We start from the raw sequence: 22,760 nt of genomic DNA on the forward strand, positions 1-22,760 counted from the left end.
TCTTGTGGGCTATTTTGCAAAGATTCATTATTTTGCAATGTATTTGGCTGATTCGGGCTGATTGTAAAAGTCACCAGCATTTTGTAATCAGCCTATCACTTTTTAGGCCCAATGCAGGTAGCAAATTAACTGTTTGGCGTACCATATATACTTTTACAATCACGCTCTATCATTTTGCACTACGCCAGGTCTTTGAAAAAGTCTCCAATATTTTGTAATCAGCCTGACACCTGAAAAAGTCTCCAATATTTTCTAATCAGCCTGACACCTGAAAAAGTCTCCAATATTTTCTAATCAGCCTGACACCTGAAAAAGTCTCCAATATTTTCTAATCAGCCTGACACCTTCAAGGCCAATTGTAGGTGGCTTACAAGAAATGTAAATGTAATAATGTAAATGTTTTCATTAAGTCCAGAGTATTATAAATAACCATATTTATGGTTTATGGCAATAAGCCTAAGCAAATTCCGTTCAATTGAGTATTGGCACATTGCCTTACTAGTCTCTAGTCGTAAAACTAATTGTAATGAGATTTAAAAGTATTAATCCGGTTAGAAAATTTTAGGCTTTTTCAATTAACCTGATACACTGCAAAATGCAGACAGTTGCAAAAGAACCGGATTTTTTAAATGTTTGTTACATTTTTATGTCAGCTTCATCTTTTCTCTCTCTCTTTTTTTTAATTTGTATATTCTATTAGAGAATGAAGATTTTCTATCATTTGAAAAGTAATAAATCTCAGTTTATTTTTCAAACAAAGAGTGCTTTCGTTTTAATGAATTGGATGAAACAAAATAGTTTTTTAGCAGTCAATATTTATCAAAAGTTCTAAAAAAACATTATTTTTTATACCGGTTGGAAGTTAAGAATGTAACAATTTTTTTCAGAATGACCCTCATGCTTTATAATAGTGGAAATTTCTAATCAAGGTCAGGTCACATCCCAATGAGATTTGGGAAGATGAGTTCAGCAGCGTTATTCAGTTCAGTTAAAGTTTTTTTTTATTTTTTTATCTGTCAAGAGCTACTACTTGCACAAAAACGGTAAATCACCTAGTGATTTGATTTGATCATCGTTTCTATATGGTGAAATGGCTTAGAGCTGTAATTCTAAATTGCCGCGATATCATGAATTGGTATGAAATTATCTTTAAATACAATAATAAATATTAACCTTGGAGGTCACTACAATTCTAAATTATAAGATTTTGGAAGTAGAGGTCATCTAATGAAAAATCTGAAAACTAGTAAAATATCTATCTGAAAACAGTAATAAGGAAGAACTCGGTGTTAAAATATCATCTTTTAATGTGATTTATCACTAGATTGACCAAAGTACACAATCCATTCAATATTTAGAATACTTTTTAGCCTAAAATTAAGTATACTTATAAATTTTTAAATATATTTTTTAGCATTCTGCATTACGTCCATAAGTTTTACTAATTTTTAAACTTTTTCGAACACAAAATTTAAATAAAATCTTTCGAGTTAGGATTTTACTAGATTTTAAGTTTTGAACACAACGTTCAATATTATCTCTCCATATTTAAAAAATCACCTTACTTTTGGATGTTCAACTCTGAATTTATTTCGCTATGCCATATCTGTGAATCTTGAAACTTAACTGATCTGTTAAAAAATGTACAGGGAGAACGATGAAAAGAAATTTAACATTCGATGGTTAGAAAAGAATATTTAAATGTTCGAATAAAATATTCAGAAGAATGCAAGAAAAGGGAAAGGAAATCGAAACAAATTAAATAAAATTTATTATTTTGTACTATTAAATTTGTAATAAAAAATATGTATATGCTGACCGTTCTTATGAATATAAAAATGCTACAAAGAATTTAAAATTCGACGTTTTAAATCGGCCATTTTTTTATGACTTTAACTTAAAGCTTTTTTTTTTTACCTAATTTATTTGAAAGTTTTAAATAATGATTTTTTCAATGGCTGTGAGTTCGAATCCCACTCAAGGTATGGATGTTTCTCTCTGCGTGTTCTCTATTGTGTGGCGTGGGTAATGTTGCTCTCCTCCGTGACTTAGGTTAAGGCGGTCCTAAAGTGGATTCTAGCCTCAAACTTGAAAACTAGATGGCGCTGAAAATCACACCCCGCCTCAGGCTAAGATCTAGTTTAGCCTTTCCCAAAAAGATTCTAACTCATAGTTGATTGGCTACCTCAAAAAGAGCTATTCTACCTTTTAACAGTTTCTAGATGTAAATAAATCAATGTATCGCAATGATGTATATTGATGTAAATATGTAAAGAACGACTTCTAGTATCGTAAAACAAATAATCTTAGATTAATAAATTAAATGAATTTAACTGGAGAATTTAATTTACACTTAAGTTTAAAATGATTTTTAATAAAATATGACCTGAAACACCATAAATTAATAGTAATTATTTATTCATGTTTGCATGAACCAGTTTGTTATTCTAAAACATTATCCTAAAACAACAATTTTTTATGCTTTATTCGACAACAAATATTCAGTTTGAAAAATGCTAGGAAGTTATCTAATATTTGCAATTTTATGTGCTTAAGAAATTAAATACATCGGAAATATGTTTCTTTCCTTTGAAATAACTTCAATGTTTTTCATAAGTGAAAATTCACACTTGAATATATGTTTAAATTGATTGCTGACATTGTCTGGGCATGAATATATGGTCAAATTGATATCTCTTATTCATAATGACTAGTATAAATACATAACTCTTGTTTATGCTCAGCTGCAGCCACAGGGATCTTTTAACTTTAGAAAAAACGTTTCTATTCTATAAAGTAATTGTTAAAAATAATTGCGGAATTTCTACAAACTACTGTTTGTTTTTTTTTGCACTATTTTTTTTTCTTTTAAAAAAACACATTATGCTACAAAGTACACAAAAAGTAGCAATTATTGTACATAGTTTCACTACTTGTAGTACATTACTTCAGATCTCTGTTTTTTCCCTATAAAAATTAGGTAAATATTGTTAACCCATGTTTATTGACAGGTAGTGGTTTGTTATTTATAACTGATTGGAATATATGATTTCTATATTGTAGATATGATTTCTTTCTACGTATCATTTATTGAATAAATAACTACTCAATTTATTGGTAATATTATTTAATATTTTTGCATGTCCTTATCAGTCTTTCATGAAAAGAAAATTTTTTGATATTTAGTTTTTTAAAAAAAAATTCTGCTTATTAAAGCTTTTCTGCTATTTGAGTATTTTTGTGCAGCTGCAATAAAGTTATAGTGCCCAATGATACATACAAGGAGATGTTCACAAAAGTGGCATAAACAATAAGACTTTGTTCTGAAGATGGTAAAAACCATAAGAAAATGATTTATTTTACAAAACAACAAAAACTAAGGGAAATCTTACTTTTTTATAGAGTAAAAAAACTATACGAAAACATGGTTTTTCCTAGGACCGTAAAAACTTCATATGGTCAATACTGCTCTGAACCATGCATCTGCACAGAATCTTGCTCTCCCTACAACAATGCGCAATAAATGAAATTGCATCTTGCAAATAAAAGTTGACAAAAAAAGAGCTTTATGCAAATATATTTTTCTTAATGTTTGTGTTAGGGCACCACATAATGAATAAAATATGCCGATTATTTTAGTCTTTGGTAATTATAAAATAAATTTCTTTAAAATAGATTGTGTAGATAATTGCTTATATTTTCTTTCTTTTTAATGAAAAAAAAACTATCTTATGAACCAAATGATGCAATGCAATAAATTTTTATTTATTTTTTGAACATTTGTTATAAACTTTAAAAGTATTTGTACTCATGGTAAGTAAAGGAATATATTAAGTACAGAGTGTCTTTTAAATGTACAGAGAGTTCTTTTAAGCGGTTTTAGTTCTACTACTTTTAAGCATTGTTCGACAACAAATTTATGGCTTAAGGACCAAATGTATGGCATTTGAGAAATAATTACCCTTTAATTTTTTCAGGCAATTACACATATTTTTTAATCAAACTTCCTTGTTACAGATTTAATAAATAATATAAATTTTTCACCTAAGTAACCTAATAGAATATAATTAAATTTAAGAATATAATAAAAAGTAACCTTACAAAATGTAATTAAATATAAAAAAATCTATTAGGTGCTTTTGTAATAAATATGTAAAACACAAGTTTGTTCATTTAATGGTTGAAATGAATAATATAATGTTATTTTTTGTAATTGTATATATGCTCTAATACCTTAATAGATTATTTTTGAAAAATCGCTTGCATGCATAAATAACAAATGATGCATTTTTTAAACTAAGCTAGATAACATTAAATTTACATAAAAAATTATGTTTCATGCCGTTACCACTCTCCTTTCCTAAGATATATGGGTTATTTAAATAAAATTTTAAAGCCATAGTCATATCGACAAAATTTCATAAGATTCATCTTTATTTTGATGAAGAAAAAAAAAATTCTAAAAAAAAATTTAATTACACAATAAATTAAGATTACATTACACATATCTGTAAAAAGTAATTTTTAAAACATGGAAGAAAAAAAATCATATTTTTCAGTTAGTTGGCTATCTGTTGATCACAAAAGCAAAGTATTACAAGTGGTGAACTTCAACATTTTTTTTTCCTGTGGTTTTTTATAAAAGAGTTTCATATTTTAATCTAAAATAATCACCCTTTCAAAAAAAGAAGCAAAAAAATGAAAAATACATAAGTTAACAATCGAACTCTATATGAGTTTCAAAAAGGAAAATTTTTAAAATTTATTCAAATAATAGAAAGTAAGAGGACACTGTCTCAAAAAATCATTAAGTTTTTCAACCCTTAAAATCAGTTAGGTTAATAAAACTAATATTTTCCAGTCGGTGTCATTAACAAATCAACGAGGCTGTTTTAGAGATTTCAAGTAATCAAACTGTTTTAAAAGAAAAAAAATCTGATTTTTCTTAAATAAAAAATATTTTCCTCGTTTAATCATAAAAAACCATTCTAATTTCATACTATTTTATTTTCATGTGGACATAAAAGTAGAATAAATGCCTATTTTTGACCCTCGTAAGATAAGAAACTTAATTCCCACATATATTATTAGAAATGCGAGGAACGTTCTTTGATGAAGTTTATCGAAAGAAGTAAGGTTGAGGGATTTTCGGTGGAGATCAAAGTTATTTACGAAAGTGGTACGCCCTGTTTTTTTGTGTACCAAAAATTGAATTATTTCCTTCGGTTTAAAAAAAAAACTTTTTTAAAGAATATTTTATTTATTTCTTTTTTAGTTTTGTATCTGATAGGTCGTTCATGAAGGAAATAGGTTATATTTCAATTAACAACAGAATGTAGATAAATTGTGCTCGAGGCATTTTGAAATAATTATACAATATGGGCATTTTAGCTTGTCTTAAATGTGTGGTCTTAAATTTCGATTTACCATAAATATCAACTGAGAGAAGGATTCTGATTGTAACGGTCAGAAAACGAAGAATACTTGTATTATCATCTAATAAAATTTCTGAACTCTAGCTACAGGGAAAGTGATAGGAATTCCGATTGCGAGAAGCCATATATAAGTCTTTTGACAGATAAAATACGCAAAAGCGTACACGTTATCAGTTCTTTAAAAAAGTTCTTCTTTACAGGTTTTTGGTTTTTCTTAAAATTGATACACTGATTTGTAATCAAAAAATTTAAATTGATTTATAGTTGTACTTTTAAACCTAGTGTGCACATAAGTTGAATAGAAATTATGTTTTTTTTTAATTTTTAATGCGTAATTGTACCCTTAGATTTTCAATTTAAAAACTGACACGGAATTAAGTGCATATCAGTTTCTACAAAAATAAAAGAAATGAAAAGTTATGTTTCTCATTTATTAATTTTATAAACTATGTAGTACAAGTAGTCAAAAAAAAAGAAAGAAAAAAATTTATTCTTTTAGACGTTAGTCACTCACTTCGAACAAACCACTTTCGTAATATATTTCTATTAACGGCGAACATTTATCTCACAATTTTTAAAAACGATTCGCCCCACATTTTTTATTTTAGATATGATTAAATATATTTTCCCATTTTTAGCCTACTTGTTTTTAAGATATTTACTTTATTTTCCAAGTTGTAAATTATTTATTTAAAATTTTTAAGTTATTTTTTTGGATTCTCTTATAGAAATTTTATAACTCATTAGTTTGATTGAAAAGTTGTTCAAAATCTAACACAGTTCTGATTATTACTAAATATATAGAAAACATAGATTAATTAGGCTAAGGTTGGAAGTAGAAATGTAATCGCTTCGGCTAGAGCTCCTAAAACTTAAAAGAACTTAAAGAAATTATAATTTTTTTTGAATAATTTAAAGGAATCGCGTCAACTACTAATTGTGAGCCAATGGACGCTATTAACACACTCTATTACAACTTGACAAATAAATCATACGTTACATTCAAATTAAACAAAAATAGGATAATTCGTTTCAAATTAAATTTATTGTGCAAATGGGTTGAAAGAATAATTTCTAGTTTCAGGGAATAGGGACATAATTACACATTTTTAGTATGAATGGAATTTAAATACACTTCTCCCTCAGTGTTATTGTTCAAAAACAGGTTTTTTTTACAGACATTCCACCCCACTTCCTCTGACCTCGAGGATGCTACTTGCCAAGAAATTTACCTCAAGCAAAGCTCATATTCTTTTCGTTCCTGTGTTGAACATAAAGCTACCTAAAAGTACCTAGAACTTAGATTATTCGCGTGAAAGTTTTCAATAAATCAACGATTCTTTCTTTACACAATTTTTTTCCAATAAAACTTTAATAGAAAATATAATAATTTTTGTAAAAACAATTAAATAAACTATCTTAATAATTGAGTGTTAGGGTTTTAATAAGTCAAGTACAAAATTTTTTGCAAAGCCTTATAATTTAGAACTTCTAATATTTTTCAAATCGATATATAACTTAAAGTTTCTGTGTCTTTTAGTTCCAATGCTAATCGGTGGCGTAACTAACTAGTGGAGAACAAGATAGGACTCCTATCCCTGAGCACCAATATCTTGAAAATGATTAAAATTAAATTATAGACTAAAATGCTCTTTTTTAAAAGTTTAATTTGCTAATTATAAGCCTCATAACTTCCTCAAATTTCTATTTTCTTTACCAAAAAATTGAACAAGATGTTTATTATTATTGATGTTTATTTTGCATGAAGAGCATTTTCTATTATTATTTTTTACAAATTGGTAATATATTCAATGGAAAATGTCTTTAGGAAAACCGCATATCGTTCAATAAAAAATATCAAAGTATAATATAAGAACTACATCAGTATAATATACACTGTTAAATTTTAAACCAAATCGAATTAAAATTGATAAAGTTACTTAAAAATCACTGTGTAAAGCTGCAACATTTTATTCAAAGAAAAATTTAAAAAATAATTACAATTGCGTTTTATTTAAGTTTTAACCATAAGTAGAGCAAAAACTTAATAACCTTGGATGCCCACTTAGTAAAAGTTCATACGCTGGTATTTTATTAATTTCACAAAATCATATGACTCATTAAAACTAGCTTGCGTACAGCCGAGAAAATCTTTTATTATGTATTTAGATTTTTCGGAATAAAAGATACATAATCAAATTTTGCTCAAGCAGTAATTTCTACATGAAGTAAAGATAATAAATAAAATTTTATTTCATTCACGCTAAAAATGCATTTAAATTTTTGACGTGGCATTATTTTATTATAAATTTTAATAATGCTATTTGCTGCTGTAAAAATTACAATCCAAATATTTATATATATATATCTGTGTGTACACACTATTTTTAAAAATTAAATTAAAGCAAATTTAACAAAAATGAATTCATAAACTGCCAAATTAAACGGTTTTTGCAAATAATCTGTAATGGAAATTAATTTTTCATGTAACGCTTTAGAGCAGGGTTTCTTAACCTGTGGTTCATGGACCCCTTAGGGGTCCATGTGTCATACTTTGGGGGTCCGCCGACTATTTTTAAGACGATTGGATCAATAATATTTAAATAACATTGATCTTTTTTTTCTTCGAAAAGATGAAAATACATACATATTTGAAACTAGGTGATTGAGATACCCCAAATTCAGTGCGGACCCTCTAATATCCCTGTCATATTTTTAACATTCTCCACCAACCGACTTTCAGTTTGCAGCAGCAGGGCAACCCCCTGATTACGTCCGATTTGTTATTTTTATAATCCTCTATCAACCCCTCATTTTTTATGAGCCGTCCCTTTGCTCTTTTCTCTTAGATATGCCAGCAATCCTCCATAATGTGAGGAAAAGAACATTCGCAAACCATAAAAAAATTTAACATTTTCAAAACACAAAGTAGCCTTCGAATTTTATTTCAATTGAAAATAAAGTAAAGTAAAAATAATTAATGATTTTTGCAATAATTTTTTTACAGGGGGTGGTCTGTTGACTTCTTAAAAATTTTTAAAAAGGGTCCATTATACCAAAAAGGTTAAGAAACACTGCTTTAGAGTTTTCAACGCTAATCACATATTATGTATCCTTAGCTTCCGAGCTAAAATAATTTTGCCAATTCTAGTGTTTAATTTTTTAAGAAAATCTCTAGCTCACAAGTTATTTTCATTTAAATTCTGTAAAATATATTTTTATTCAAACTTTCTGGGTGTTCTTTGATGTTTTCTAATGTACTAATGTTGCTAAAAATTAAGTAAAAAAGATATTTTTATTGTGGATTTGAAGTTAATATTCATGTTAAAAAAAAAAGTATCGAATTTTTATAAAAAACACAATAACGTACAAAATCTCGATTAAGTATAAAAACGGAATTAATTATCAATGAAAAAAAAAAAAGCTCTTTTCTTTTATCACCGAAAGGTTTATTATTACATGAATTAAATTGCGATCGAAATTTATACTACTTTCCGACTAGCTACAGTACTCGTATCTCTTCCGGAGCTCCTGACAACACAAATCGTTCCCTGATCACAGCAGAGTTTATTACCATTTTATCCGCAAATAGAACAATCACCACTAAATATCTTGAACACTTTCTGAGAACCAAAGTGCTCTAAATGCAACCATTATTCTATTGACAAAACAAGCTGCGTTATCTCCTAGATCATTTGTTCCCAAACTTTTTTGTCTCGTAGACCGTGACCTTCGAGAATGAGAAGGCCTTACAACTCTTTCGTGACGTCACTGTACACTTCTCTACAGGTTTAAAATTGATATCTGTCACAGTAAGTAGCAGCTATACCAGCTGTCAAAAATACATTTGAAGTTGATGAATTTACAAAAAAGTAAATTCATCAACTTCAAATGTATTTTTGACAGCTGGTATAGTGCTACTTACTGTGACAGATATAAATTTTTAACTGTAGAGAAGTGTAGTGTGAAAAACTTAAGAAAAAACACATGTTAATTTTATACATTTATTAATTAAATTCAAATTAAAACGAGTCAAATTAAAATTTATTATCTGTTATATAAAATAACTAAGCAATAAATAAATGCTTTTAGAGGAAAGGATGAACCTGATACTTTAATAAGTAATTATCAACATTTGGCATCAGTTTAGTAAGGTTTAATCTCAAATCTCATCAGTAAATGGCAGGGCCGGATTTAAGCTTGGTGGAGCCCTTATAAGTTCAATTCTATTTCTGTACACCTAAAGTAAACTGTCATTATTTTTTATTGTTGAGTATTAACATTAAATTTTTTTAAAAATTTGATATTACTTTATTGTTAAATATATTAATTGTGATGAGACTATAATGTAGAACCTTTCTTTTATTGCACATATTTTTTGAACGATAGAAAAAAGTTACAACAGAAACAAATTTTAAGCACTGAGTAAAAATTTGGCATGCTGGAAGGGCCACTATATATTTAACAGAGTTTTTTTAAATTTAATTTTGAATATATTTTATTTGCAATTTTTAAATGATTTTTTGTTAATTTTTTCTCAATTGTTTTTTCTTTACGATTCTCAATTGTTTACGACTACCAATGTTTAACTCGGTAGCCTTGTAATTTTGAACCGAAGCCAGAAGACAAGGGAACTACTGGATCAGTACCCAGAGGTATTTCTTATGAGAACTTGGAGGACTTTGTGACCCCAACAGATTTAACATGCGTCAGTCACCATTTTATACATGGGTATTCTTCTGCCGGCTGGATTCAAACTCCAATTCTCACGAACACGAGTCAAGAGCCCCATCAACCAGGCTATCCCGCCCACATTTATTAATTTATTTTATAACAGTCATTGCACAGCCAACCCAGTTTCGAGTTTACGACTACTAATATTCAAATCAGTAGCCTTGTCAATTCCCAATCCAGCAGTCCCTACACCCTGGAGCAGGTGAGGGCCGTTATATTAATACTGTTTGTAAAAATAAAAAGAACATTTCGTAAGCTGATATTATTTAATTGATGTTTACATTAAAAATATTTCTTCATTACTTTTGCTTTCTTTTTAATTGTTTCAAGTACATTTGTTAAATTTTAGTGCAAGAATAAAAATTTTCATTATTTATGTAAATTTTTGGCTTATATTTTTAAGGATTTATTAAAGGGTCTATTAAATATCAGAGAGAATAAATGTAATACGGGTTTGAAGTATCAGCTCGTCTCTTTGTGTATAGTGGCTAGGATGTGCAAGAGCAGCATCCAGTCAAAACGAGCATTCAACATATCAACGAAACACACTAATGCTTTATATCAATTAGTTTTAGATAATTACAATTGTAGAATATGGAATGAATTTTATTATGGAATGGAATGTTTTAAAAGACAACTATCTGTTAATGTTAAACATTTTAATCAACGAAAAAACAGAACCAATATTGGGAATAAATGTATTATTTTTAATTACTGATAAATTTTGTGACAGAAAAAAAATTAAAGCCTGATAGATTTCAGAATTTTAGAAACGCCTTCTAGTTTTACCAATCAAATAGGTTTCGATGTCTTTCATACCACCTGTCTCATTTGTGATTCAACATTATCATTTCTGTTTCGTTCTTACTTAATATTAATATGATTGCGACAGTTAATTTGCATACCTCTTTTACTACATTTTTCGAGGAGTTTAAAAATATAATATTGAGGATTTTAACTGAAATTTGCTTTTTTTGTATGCCTCTTTCATTACGTCATCATCACATCCACACGCAACTGTCTCCTCTAAATAATGCTATATAAAATGAGATTGCAAAACAAACGTGTGTAGTTATTTAATTTCATATTCAAAAGTAATTGTTTTTTGAATTGACAATTTCAGTCATTTTAGATATTTTTAAGTGCTATTTAAAACTGCTGCATATCACATGAAAGCATTGAATATATAATTTGTACACTTTTAAAGTAAAACAAAAGGAAAATTCTGATCCTTAGAAACAGATATTAAATAGTCTAATGATCGAATGAAGGGGTTAAAAAAAAACTTTTTTATCTTTTAAACTAAAAAATTTATTTATAAATAATTTATTAATACTTAAATTGCTTGAAAGATGATATGTTTCATTCGAATGACAATGAAGTTTTTTGTTTTATTCAGTCATTTATTTATATTTATTATGTCCGATAATGCAGAAAAGAAGCATTTTGGGCTTCTGAGGGCCCTTGTCATCTCGGGGCCCCAAGCTACAGCTTATACGTAAATCCGGCCTTGGTAAATGATGTCCAGTCTGTTTCTTTCTTTTTTTGTTAGGAGATTAGCAATTAAATTAGAAATGTTTTAAAACATTAAGCTAATGCATTACTATATTATTTCATATTTTTAACGAAAGCTGCTTATTATTTCTTGCAACAGCATATTCCATTATTCAATATTATGAATATTTCGTTTTTTTGTTTTTTATGCTTATTATTTAAAAGATAAATACAGAAAGCATCACTATTAAAGTAACTTAAAAAATTATTGAATTAAAATATGAAAAAATTATCAGTTTGTGAAACTAACAAATCTTCTCTTTTTTTTTTAAACTTCAATTTATTTTAAACGATTCATTTCGCAACAAGCCACTACTCACAATTATGTGAACCAAATAAATAATTAGGTGATCAGCAAATGTCGTCGAATACGGAATAAATTATTCGGAAAATCAATAAAACAATATGTTTGTTTCGTGTCCTAATTTTTTTTAAAGTACCAATTTTTCTTTACTTAAAGAAAAATAAAATAAAACTCTTTTTGGATTGTATAAAAAGTATCAAAGTCCAAAATCTTAATAATTACTATATTAATATAAATTTGTGGTCCACTTTTATTTTCGATGTTGAGCTGGAATATAAGATTATTACTGATGTAACGAATGTTTGAATTAGAGTTGTACCATATCCTAAAATTTTACTGGGTTTGAGTACCCCATAAATAAAGAAAAGAAAAGAGAGACTTTGCAGTGAACGAGCCAGTAGACAATGCCAACCTTCATCTATCAAAAGGTATCTCAAAATTGAATCAAGTTATCATGTCTTATATATAAGTGAATTGATGTTAAAAAAAATAGTAGTGGTAGTTACGCCACAATTCATCCCATCTGTATTTGTGAAAGACCAGGAGAGCTGGATTAAGGTCACCAGGTTTTGAGCTTTAGCCATGAGAGTTGTATTAAGTTCATGGCTGTGTGTAGTGAATCGATGTTTAATAATCATATTAGAAGTTACACTACATGTTTTTAATAAATTTTGTGATCTAAGTCTGTTATTAAACACACCAAAATAAAATTTATAATTTTAGTTCCAAATTGCATAACCTAAGGTAAAAATATAAATAGAGACAAGTTTCCTAATATAGTGAAGATTTCATGGAGAGGGAATCCATCAAAGCTAAAAAATAATCATTTCACAAAAAAAAAAAATTATTCAATTTAAATATCAAAAAAAAAAATTTTTTTTCAACAATTTCAGTTCAATTGTTACAACTTTGATCAAGACATAAAAAGTACATCCTAAGAAATGAGATTAGAAATATGATTTTCATAGCCATATAACATATATTTTTGGTCTCAATTCCTTTAATTTAAGGAAAACATTTTAATTTAACTCATCATTTTGGGTAAAAATAAGGTAAATATTTTGAATAAGAGGTAAAAACAATCTACCATGGCAAATAATTTTAATAAAATGTTTCTGATGGTCAATTGAGCTAATACAAAAAAAAAGAAAAGAAAAAGTCAACTATATTTCTGGACTGCATTTCTTAATTAGTGGTTACATTTAAAACTTTTGTTACATTTAAAAGAATAAAGTTTTTTTTTTTTAAATAAAAACGTAAAAAAATTGCCAAAGGAAGTAAAATTTTAAATTATATAAAAACAGGAAGACTGAAAAAGAATTTCGTAGTTCGAACACAAAACCTAACTTTCGTCACTATTTGTATAATAACATTTACAGGATTTAGATTGGTCATTTTATTCAACTATATCACTATATAAAATTATTTTGAAAAAAGTAGTAAAGAATATTTGCAGAATTCTAATGCAAAGAGTGTTAATTTAAACCTCTTAGGCTTTGATCGAACTGCTGCAGAATTTTTAAAGTTTTTGCTATCAGATAAACAACACTAAATATGTATAATGGTTATTAAACAACAAATTATTTAACATTATTATTTATATATGGTACATTTTGAAGGTTTCATGGAGCTTTTATTAACAAATGCTAGTATCTTTTTACATTTATCAGTTAATTTTTGACATCAAATAATTTACATACATTTCTTTCCTTTTTGTTACTTTAGATACGACTTTTAATATTGATAAAATCAAAATTTAAAAAAACTTAACAACACTGTGAATATAGGGATAAAGTCTGCATTAAAGTTTTTCTTTTTTCTCAAATGAATGTCTCAAGAAAAAAAAGAATCATGCCAATCCTGGATAAAACTGAAGTTATATAATCGAAACTATCGAAAATAGATAAACTTTTTTTAAACATTTTCTTAATCAGATGGAATGAAAAAAAAAGGTAAAAAAGTCATCTGCAAAAGCACTGGTAATACAATTCTATTTTACCATTTAGCAAAACTATAAACATCAGTCATTATTAGACAATTGTGCTTCTTTTAAAAAATGATATTTTAAAATTGAAGCAATAATCAACATTTATAGACTGCATGTTTTAATATTAATTGATATTAATAAAAAACAAAGGCTTTCAAACTGAAGGTATTCAAATTATAATTTGACATAATTAAATTTAACCTATCTTATATAAAAGGGTTTTAATAATCTTAGTTGGACGAAAATAAAAGTATTTTTCGAATTTCAAAAGCGCAAACAGAATAATCATACATTTTTAATATATTCAATTAAATGCTACTGCTTTAATGTCACTTATTTTGAAGGATATACTTATACAAAAATCTTCTATATTACATTTAAAAATGTAAATACTTTCAAATAATTTTTTATAATCATAAACATGGTTAATTTGAAAAACTAAGGGCTGAAGGCACAAAAATCACACAGTCTGTACTCTACTCAATGCCATTATTTCAAAGGAAGTGTGTATACCTTGCTTATGTAGAAAATTTCTTTTAATAGGGTGCAGTAGGAATGTACACAGGAGCATGGCATACTATCGTTTGATTGTTTTTGTTATGATAATCATAAATTAAGCATTTTTTATTAATGCAAAATTGCTTAAATTTTTTCCAATATTCATCTATATAATATAATTTAAATATAATAAAATTTAAATGGGCAAAAAATTAATAAATGTATGTGTATGCATAATGTAACAACTCTGTATTATTATAATAAACTTTAAATTATGTTATAAAATAAACAAATAAATAATAAGAGTGAAACCACTGTAACCAGGTTCTAGTTAAAATTAGTTGCAGTTAAAATAAATTGCAAAAGTTCAACATGCTATTTTCAGAAGGAACAAAAAGAAAGATCATATTTATAAAATTTGTAAATTTTAGTTCTCTCAAATTGCAAAATTTCCCATCACAATACTGCTTTTTGAATAAATAAAATACTCAAAAGTAAAGCTATATTTTTTAATTAAATTATCCGTACTCAAAACTCTAGTAGATGCTTTTGAAGAAAAAATGCTTGCAAATTTTAAAATTCTTTTGAGAAATTCCAGTTATGTCGTAAGTGCCATCAACACTTAATACACAAAAAGTGAATTTAACATTTTAATCCTTATATATATATTTTTAAAAAATTATTAATAATAGGTCATTAATTAACAGGATCATCTATTTTATTTGATAATAATAATTTCCAAATAATGCAAGATTGAAATTGATTTTTTGTGTGCGTACTAACATTAAATACAATTTTTTAAACTTCCGATTCTTGAGAAAACAAAAAAATATTGAGCTCTTATTCGTTTAGAAAATATAACGATTTTGATAGAAATATTTTAGTAGCGTATAAATATTAGTAAAACTAACTAGCAGATAATTTTATTTTGAGACATTTGCCAGAAATTTCAACAGAGTATGTAGATTAAATTATTCTTATGTCTCTAAGTTTTAACACTTTTAACATAAGAAATACGATGTTTTAAAACACCTTTGCATCTAGATTTCCAACGATTTTTCTTTGGTTTATTTCGAATTTAAATGTGAAGAAACAACATAAATGAAAGCTACGTGATATCAATGTAAACATTAAAATTGCTGATGCTAGTCGCTAAATCCTGAATAACTCTCTTTCAAGCGCGTTCGTAAACAACTGAAAAAACAAAATATTCTGATTTTCGATGCTGGAAAAATTATTAATTAGTGACTTTTCTCCCGAACAGTTAAACAAATTAAATACTGAATAAAATGTTTTAAAACTGCTATTGGAATAAAGCTAACAATCTGTATTAATACCTAAAACAAAAAGAATTAGCAATGAATGAGAATATAAATAAGTATTTTATGCTTTTTTTCGCAAATTGTTCTCACTAGCGGTAAATTCACATTTCTCGTAGCCTTGTAGCGCCATCTAATTTCCAGAACCAGAACTACAAAATCAAATGTAACAAAACTTTTATATGCTTTTAAAAATAATTCACAACCTAATTTTCCAAAAATAAGCATTTTAGGTTCTGGCTAACTAGATTCTTAAATGTCGTGAAAAATTTCGAGACCCTTAGTACGCTATTTAATCTGTGTAACTGTTCGGCGGTTTTTAACATTACAGGTATACGGCTTTAGGACCACCTTAACGGGTGCCCACTGGGTAACTTTAAATCAGTAATACTTCCGGCATCTTCCTAGGCGAAGGACGTAAAAGTTCCGTGCCTGTCATTAGGAAAGAAAAATAATGCTTTTTTCATGCATTTTTCATTTCTCATTTTTTTTTTTTAAATAATGATTATTTATTTATATACTATGAAATGACTTCTCAATAAATGCAAAGTTATATGTGTCATTACTAGAGCCCGGATTTTGATGACCTAAAAAATCTCAACTAATGCCCTTAAAAAGTGCAAAAAATGCCCTTAAAAATCCAAAAATTACGCAAAAAGTGCCTTAAATAAAGTAAAAATATTGAATTAAAAAATGTTTTGCTCTTTAAAATTATTATGAGTCTTTTAAAAAATATAAAGCAATGCAATACTTGTTCTACGTTCATTAAAGTTTGAAAAATTCGTTTTATATCCTAAAATAACAAAAAAAGGAAAATATATTGACACCAAAATATTTTTATTTTGTATAGAAACTTTAATGGATATAGCAACTTCCATCTCATAATATTACTAAATATCAGAATTACATTGGATTATTAAATGTTTTTTGATAATTTGAAATGTAAACGAGCGTCTCTTGTCTGAAAATAAATTTTCATGCCTGCAAAAGCTTCTTTCAACGTCTACTGATGTTATAGGTGCGTACTTGAAAAAGACGGTCTTACTTACTGACAATTCTTCTTCAATTTGAAAAGATGTTGCTTCACCTGTTAATATCCTATAGATTTTCTTTATTGTTTGGAAGCCAGTGTAATAATGAAAATTGATAAAAAATAATAAAAATTTCAAAAAATTAACAGAAAACTTTAAAAAATGCATTAAAATGCAAAATACGCCCCAAAATTTCAAGAAAAATGCCCTATAAATCTAACAAAATGCTCTAAAAGACAAAAAATGTCCAAAAATGCAAACAAATGCAAATGTCATCAAAATCCGGGCCTTAGTCATTACTATAGTTGTGATATCTTTTAGTTCAAAAAATTTATTAGAAAGATATTAACTACTAAAAAAAACTTTTTATCCCTCAGGTTTTGGAGTCCAAGTTACAATCATGTCGTGATTGCCTAAAAGATAGTTCTGATCCAATGACTGAAAAAAGGGTGAATCTAACTTCATCCAAGTAAATATAAACAATTTTAATAAATATTCTCTTTTTCTTCACATTTTATCATGTTTTCTTAAAGCAAAATATATCTCTCAGGCCAGTATATAATATTTATCGCAATATCTGAGTCACACGAAGTTATCAATATCCTGATGTGTGAGCTACTTCTAAGATAGCTGAGATAAAATTTCATAAAAAGATATCTGAAGCCCTTATGTAATAAAGTCATGACTCGCAAATGATCCCTAAACCTTGAAGGAAAAATTTGCTTTCTACAAAAAGAAAATCGCGTAATCGTTTTTATTAATTCCTGAAAACGTTGAATCCCCTGATTGTTTGCAATCATTATTAAAATCTTTCATTTGAGTTTTTAAAATCCATAAGTAAATATTAAAAAACAATCAAATTCTATTACCAGGGGTCTGTCCAGACATTTTGTGAAAGGTCCGTTTTTCGTGAAATTGTGAAAAAATTACTCACATTCTTTCAATCAGGGTCCGCTTTTATGAATTTGTGCAAATAGGGTCCGTTATTGCAAAAAAAAATTTTTTTTCAGGGAGTTTTTAAATTGTAAAGACATACATGATAATGCTCAACACTGTAAAATTATAATTAAAAAAATTAAATTTTAAAAAATAAACAACAATTGCTGCTTCTAAATTAGAGATGCAACATACAAATATTTGGTATTTAGCCTATACTGCTGAACGTAGAATATTCATTTCGGACGAATAATGGAAGAATCGTCTGCCGAAGACAAAACTTAATTCGTTTACATCCATCTTTCCTGTTTTCTGCCCTGGAAAGGGTTTATTCGATTGACAAAATAATAATGAAGATAAACAAATTTTTGAAGGGTCCGTTTTTAAGTTCAAATATTTTGTGAAGGATCCGTTTTTAAGTTAAAATATTTTGTGAAGGGTCCGTTTTTATGGAAAGATATTTTGTGAAGGGTCCGTTAACGGACCCAAATTTCTTCTAAACAGACCCCTGATTACGTAAAGAATACTTTGACATCATTTGCAAACTGGACAGCAAATATTTTCAAAAATTTTATTATTGAATTTTGCAGTTCTCCACTGAGTTATAAAACCATATTTCTGAGTTATAAGCCCATATTAATTTCGTATGCCTTTACCTCTTAACTTCGTACAACTTCAGCTATAGCTATAAAAATGGTTGTAGATACACACAATAAAGTGGCTTTATTTGATGAAGTATTCTACAGTGCCACCTGGTGAAAAAATGAGAATTCCCCATCCCTATCCTAAAAACGGTACAAGATAGGAAGAGAAAAAAAGTTGTTCGCGATTTCTTTATTTACAATATGAATTAAAGAAAGAATCTGAGGGAGGAAAAAAAATATAGTTCTCACACAATGCATTTACTTTCGATGATTCTTTTCCTAAATTTTGTAGATCAAAAATAAAGTTATCTTGGATGGTGTTTGCAATAGAAATGTTAACAATAACAATCTCGAGCTGTATCAACACCTCTTAGAAAAGAGTAGGCCTTTGCACGGGTTACCATAAATATCCTTTAGTAGTCCAAACGTAATGACTTATTTCGTATGCGCAGCTTAGTACCCCGCAGCGTTCACTGCGCAGCTTAGTACCCCGAACGTAATGACATCTTTCTTATTTTTCATCAACTGCGCAGTTAACTTCGTCACATCGGACTACTAATTTGATCCGTGCTGAGGCCTTCCTTATTCTAGGAGGTGTTGGCTGTATGCCTGCTCTAGTTTCGGTTAGAAAGTTTGCAGCTGCTTACTACATGTTATTCTTCGAGGCGATATTTTCAAACGGATCATTTTGTTTTCAATAAAAGAAATAAATTAGATAATTTCTGAGCTCAAATCAGCGGTATTTCGTAAGATATTAATGTTATTATGCAATTCTGGTGAGTTTGAAGTGAAAATTTGTTTGAGTTATTTAAAGATATATTGTTAAAAAAAAGGTGACATGGTTGCTAGATTTTGAATAACTCGCTTTTTTGGCAGTCTTGATTTGGCCTTTTTCCATTTGTTTATTACTGTTTGTTCGTGTTGCAAGCTGAGCATCATCTTACTTTAGTGTTAGCATATTGTTCGAGGAGCTAGATTAAGTTTAGTAATAAGAACTATTCAAATACCACGTTTGCAAGAATCTTAAAACACAATGACCACGTTGTTAGATGGCTTTAAAATACACAGGAAACAGTAACCCGGAAGTATAAGCGGCATACAGCTTGCAGCGCTCCCTAGTGTCGAAAACACCATCCATAAATAGTACCTTTTTCTAGAACAGATTTTCTTTCTTTCAAAATATTAAATTGCTTTAAAAGGAAATGCTCTCATCCATATTTTATCTTTACAGCCGAGTTCGACACATGAACGGATCTATAGGAAACACCAAGGAGTATATACCTCTCACGGCCTGAAAGGACTTTAGGAACATACCCAAAATCACGCCATATTTAAAAAATGACGCCATTTTCGTCTATTTTGGCAAGAAATTTGGATCATTCCAAAGAAGGTTATAGGAGATTGCCAGTGTCTGAAAATGCCTCATATATTATACTTTAGCATTCCACTCATCCAATTTCAAATAGCTTCCATAGCCAAACAATGTGGGGAGATACACTGTTTTCCTTTTGGGGTTTCTTCTTTGTTTGTTTTTTGCAGTATTTATGATTCAAGTGTTATGCATTGTTTGGTAAAGAAACATTATTTTTAAATAAAACAAAATTGAAAAAAAATTGTTGTGACTTTCTTTTAAATGAGTGATTTTATTTCCCAACCTTGGACGATGGTGTGCCAAGTGAATGATTTAAGATTCAGGTAAGTAAATAAAGAAAAATTAATTTTACAAAAAAAAATTATTATGAGAGTTTTGTTTTTTCAGGCTATGACAAACCTATGACCATTTTATCATTTCGAATGATGACTTCAATTCTAATTATCAAAGACGACAACTCTTCTGCAGTCGACATCCGGACTCTTTAATTTCATAGCTCTGCTTCTACATTCACCACTAGAAAATAAAAAGCATGAATAAACCTTTTTTTTTTTTTTTTTTTGAATTGGCTAGGAAATTCCGAAATCCAACATATTACAGCTTTAAATATTATAGATGGAAATATTACATTTATGATTTAATAATAATTATTGTGTGATGTTTACAAATTTATAATTATTAAATATCGCATTACTGTTGTAAAGTATTTCATTTATTACTGCTTGTTGTATTTTTTTAAATTATAATTTGATGAGAAAACTATATTTTTGCTTTAAAAAAAAAAGAAGAAAGAAATCGTCACAGAAGGTGATTGAGTCGAAGTTTAAAGCTCGTAGGCATTATTTATTAAAGATTTGTCAAACCTAGATTATTTGGAGTTCACAAAATAAAGTAAAGTGCGTTAATCCTTTAGTTACGTCTCTGAACAGTGCACCACACCACGAAATGTGCACAGGTGCTTATTGAATTTTTTTTTTTTTTTTTACTCATGTAGCTAGAAAATGCTTCATTCCTATAACACACAAAAAATGCTTGTTTCGACTTAACAAAAAATATTAAGGGCATTCAAAATATTCTTAGTAGTATTAACCTAATATAGGTAAATGGAATATTGGTCTATAAGTCAATGGAATATTGATCTATATGTAAATGGAATATTAGTCAGTGGAAGTTAGAAGCTGATTGGGGCTATTATAGGTTAATGGAATACCGGTCTATAGATTAATGGAATATTGGTCTATAAATTAATGGAATATTGGTCTATAGATTAATGCTTGTTTCGACTTACAAAAAATATTAAGCGCATTCAAAATATTCTTAGTAGTATTAATCTAATATAGGTAAATGGAATATTGTATGAATATGTAAATGAAATATTAGTATAATGGAATATTGGTCTATACTTTAATGGAATATTAGTCAGTGGAAGTTAGAAGCCGATTGGGGAGATTACCAAACGGTATCACGCTGACGCAGGCTAATTACGGCAAAATCACAACGCTGCAACGTTCTAAGTTACTATTTTGCTGTGTTACAGCGTATAAAAGGGGAAGAACTTGAGTTAACACTATTCCCGACTTCTCTCTATTAATTTTTTTCTTTTCTTCTTTTTTTTTTGTCGAGTATCTTTCGGCAAACTGTTTTTTAACGTTATATTATAGGAAAAAGTAAATTTCCTGCATGAATTATGCTAAAAGTATTTTTCTAATATGACATATCTTACAATCTGTTACCATAACTTTTTATTAATTGCACATTTTTGAAATCGTTGTCAAATTAACAATTTTGAAACTTTCTTTCTGAATAATTTAAAATAGATATGTAGACAAATGAGCAGCGGCAAAAACATTAGTCTACAGAAATAATTTATACGTTATACTGTACTAAATCTGAATATGAATTTTCTCATTGAATAATACTTTGAAATTGTTGGGAGCATAAACCTAAACCATTGGATAATCTTTTGAAATTAGAAAATCAATGCTTAATGTTTTATTATTAATTTTTCAATTAAATTAAATATTTAAATTTATGTTCATCAATATGAATTGAGTGAAAACCCTTTCAAAGTGAGTTATTGATTACAAAGCTATACGCGAAAACACAAAACCATCTTATTGAATTCAAATTCGTTTGATTCTGAGGAGCTGGATTATGGTTGTCTTCATTAGTAAATTTGGCACTCCATCATACATTTTTAAAAGTTGGATAGTCTAAGCAATCGAATTGTTGAAAAGAGAAGACACTACATTTATTTCTAACAATAAGTTGAATTGAAACAAAGGTTCTTGTACTATGAAGTTCTTGTTCTAACACTTATAAGGTAAAAGTGAAATTTCCTTTCCAATTATACAATGGAATAATACAATAAACAATCACATTAAACACTTTTGCCAAATGCACTCGCAAAATCGAAAATTTTCAAATGTATATAATTTATACACTTTTTAATTTTTTATATCCGTCGTTGAACAGCCGATCCAATTTTGAGTTTACGACTGCTAATGTTCAACTCCGTATCCTTGTAATTTTGAACCAAACCAGAAGACAAGGAAACTCCTGGATCAGTACCCCCAGAGGTATTGATTTGTTACGGGAACATAGAGGACTTTACGACTCGACAGATTTAACGTGCATCAGTCACCATTTACTACACGGGGAGTCTTCGGCCGGCGAGGATCGAACCCACGACCTCTTGGATATGGGCCTAGCGCCCTACCGACCAGGCCGATCCAATTTATACAGTTAAAAAACTGCACTGAGAGTTTTGAAATCACCAAACATGCAAATTTATAGAATCCTTGGCAAAAAAAAAAATTATACACATTAGGGTTCGCATATTAATATTTAATCTAAGGGTAAAAAGAGCCATCAACCTCGCAGAAAGATGAGTTGGACTTACTCCCTTAAATATTAATTTGAGACCCTAATGTGTAACATATATTT

The 22,760-nt window shown here is 28.2% G+C and overlaps 1 protein-coding gene across 2 annotated transcripts in view; it reads left to right on the forward strand.

Moving 5' to 3' along the window:
- LOC107451183 (nuclear distribution protein nudE-like 1-B) overlaps positions 1-20,175 on the forward strand; it is a 113,091-nt gene extending 92,916 nt beyond the window's left edge. The window contains exons 8-9 of one of the 2 annotated variants that reach the window (XM_043054618.3): positions 17,240-17,331; positions 19,674-20,175. In XM_043054618.3, coding sequence (XP_042910552.2) covers positions 17,240-17,331; positions 19,674-19,737 — 156 coding nt within the window. In that variant the 3' untranslated portion in view covers positions 19,738-20,175. The remainder of the gene's footprint in view (positions 1-17,239; positions 17,332-19,673) is intronic. The other variant, XM_071181166.2, reaches the window with a different exon arrangement.
- The last annotated feature ends 2,585 nt before the right edge of the window (positions 20,176-22,760 follow it).

The sequence above is a fragment of the Parasteatoda tepidariorum genome, chromosome 8 (assembly GCF_982258835.1).
Source record: "Parasteatoda tepidariorum strain Cologne lab strain chromosome 8, Ptep-v5.0, whole genome shotgun sequence".
Classification (NCBI taxonomy): domain Eukaryota; kingdom Metazoa; phylum Arthropoda; class Arachnida; order Araneae; family Theridiidae; genus Parasteatoda; species Parasteatoda tepidariorum.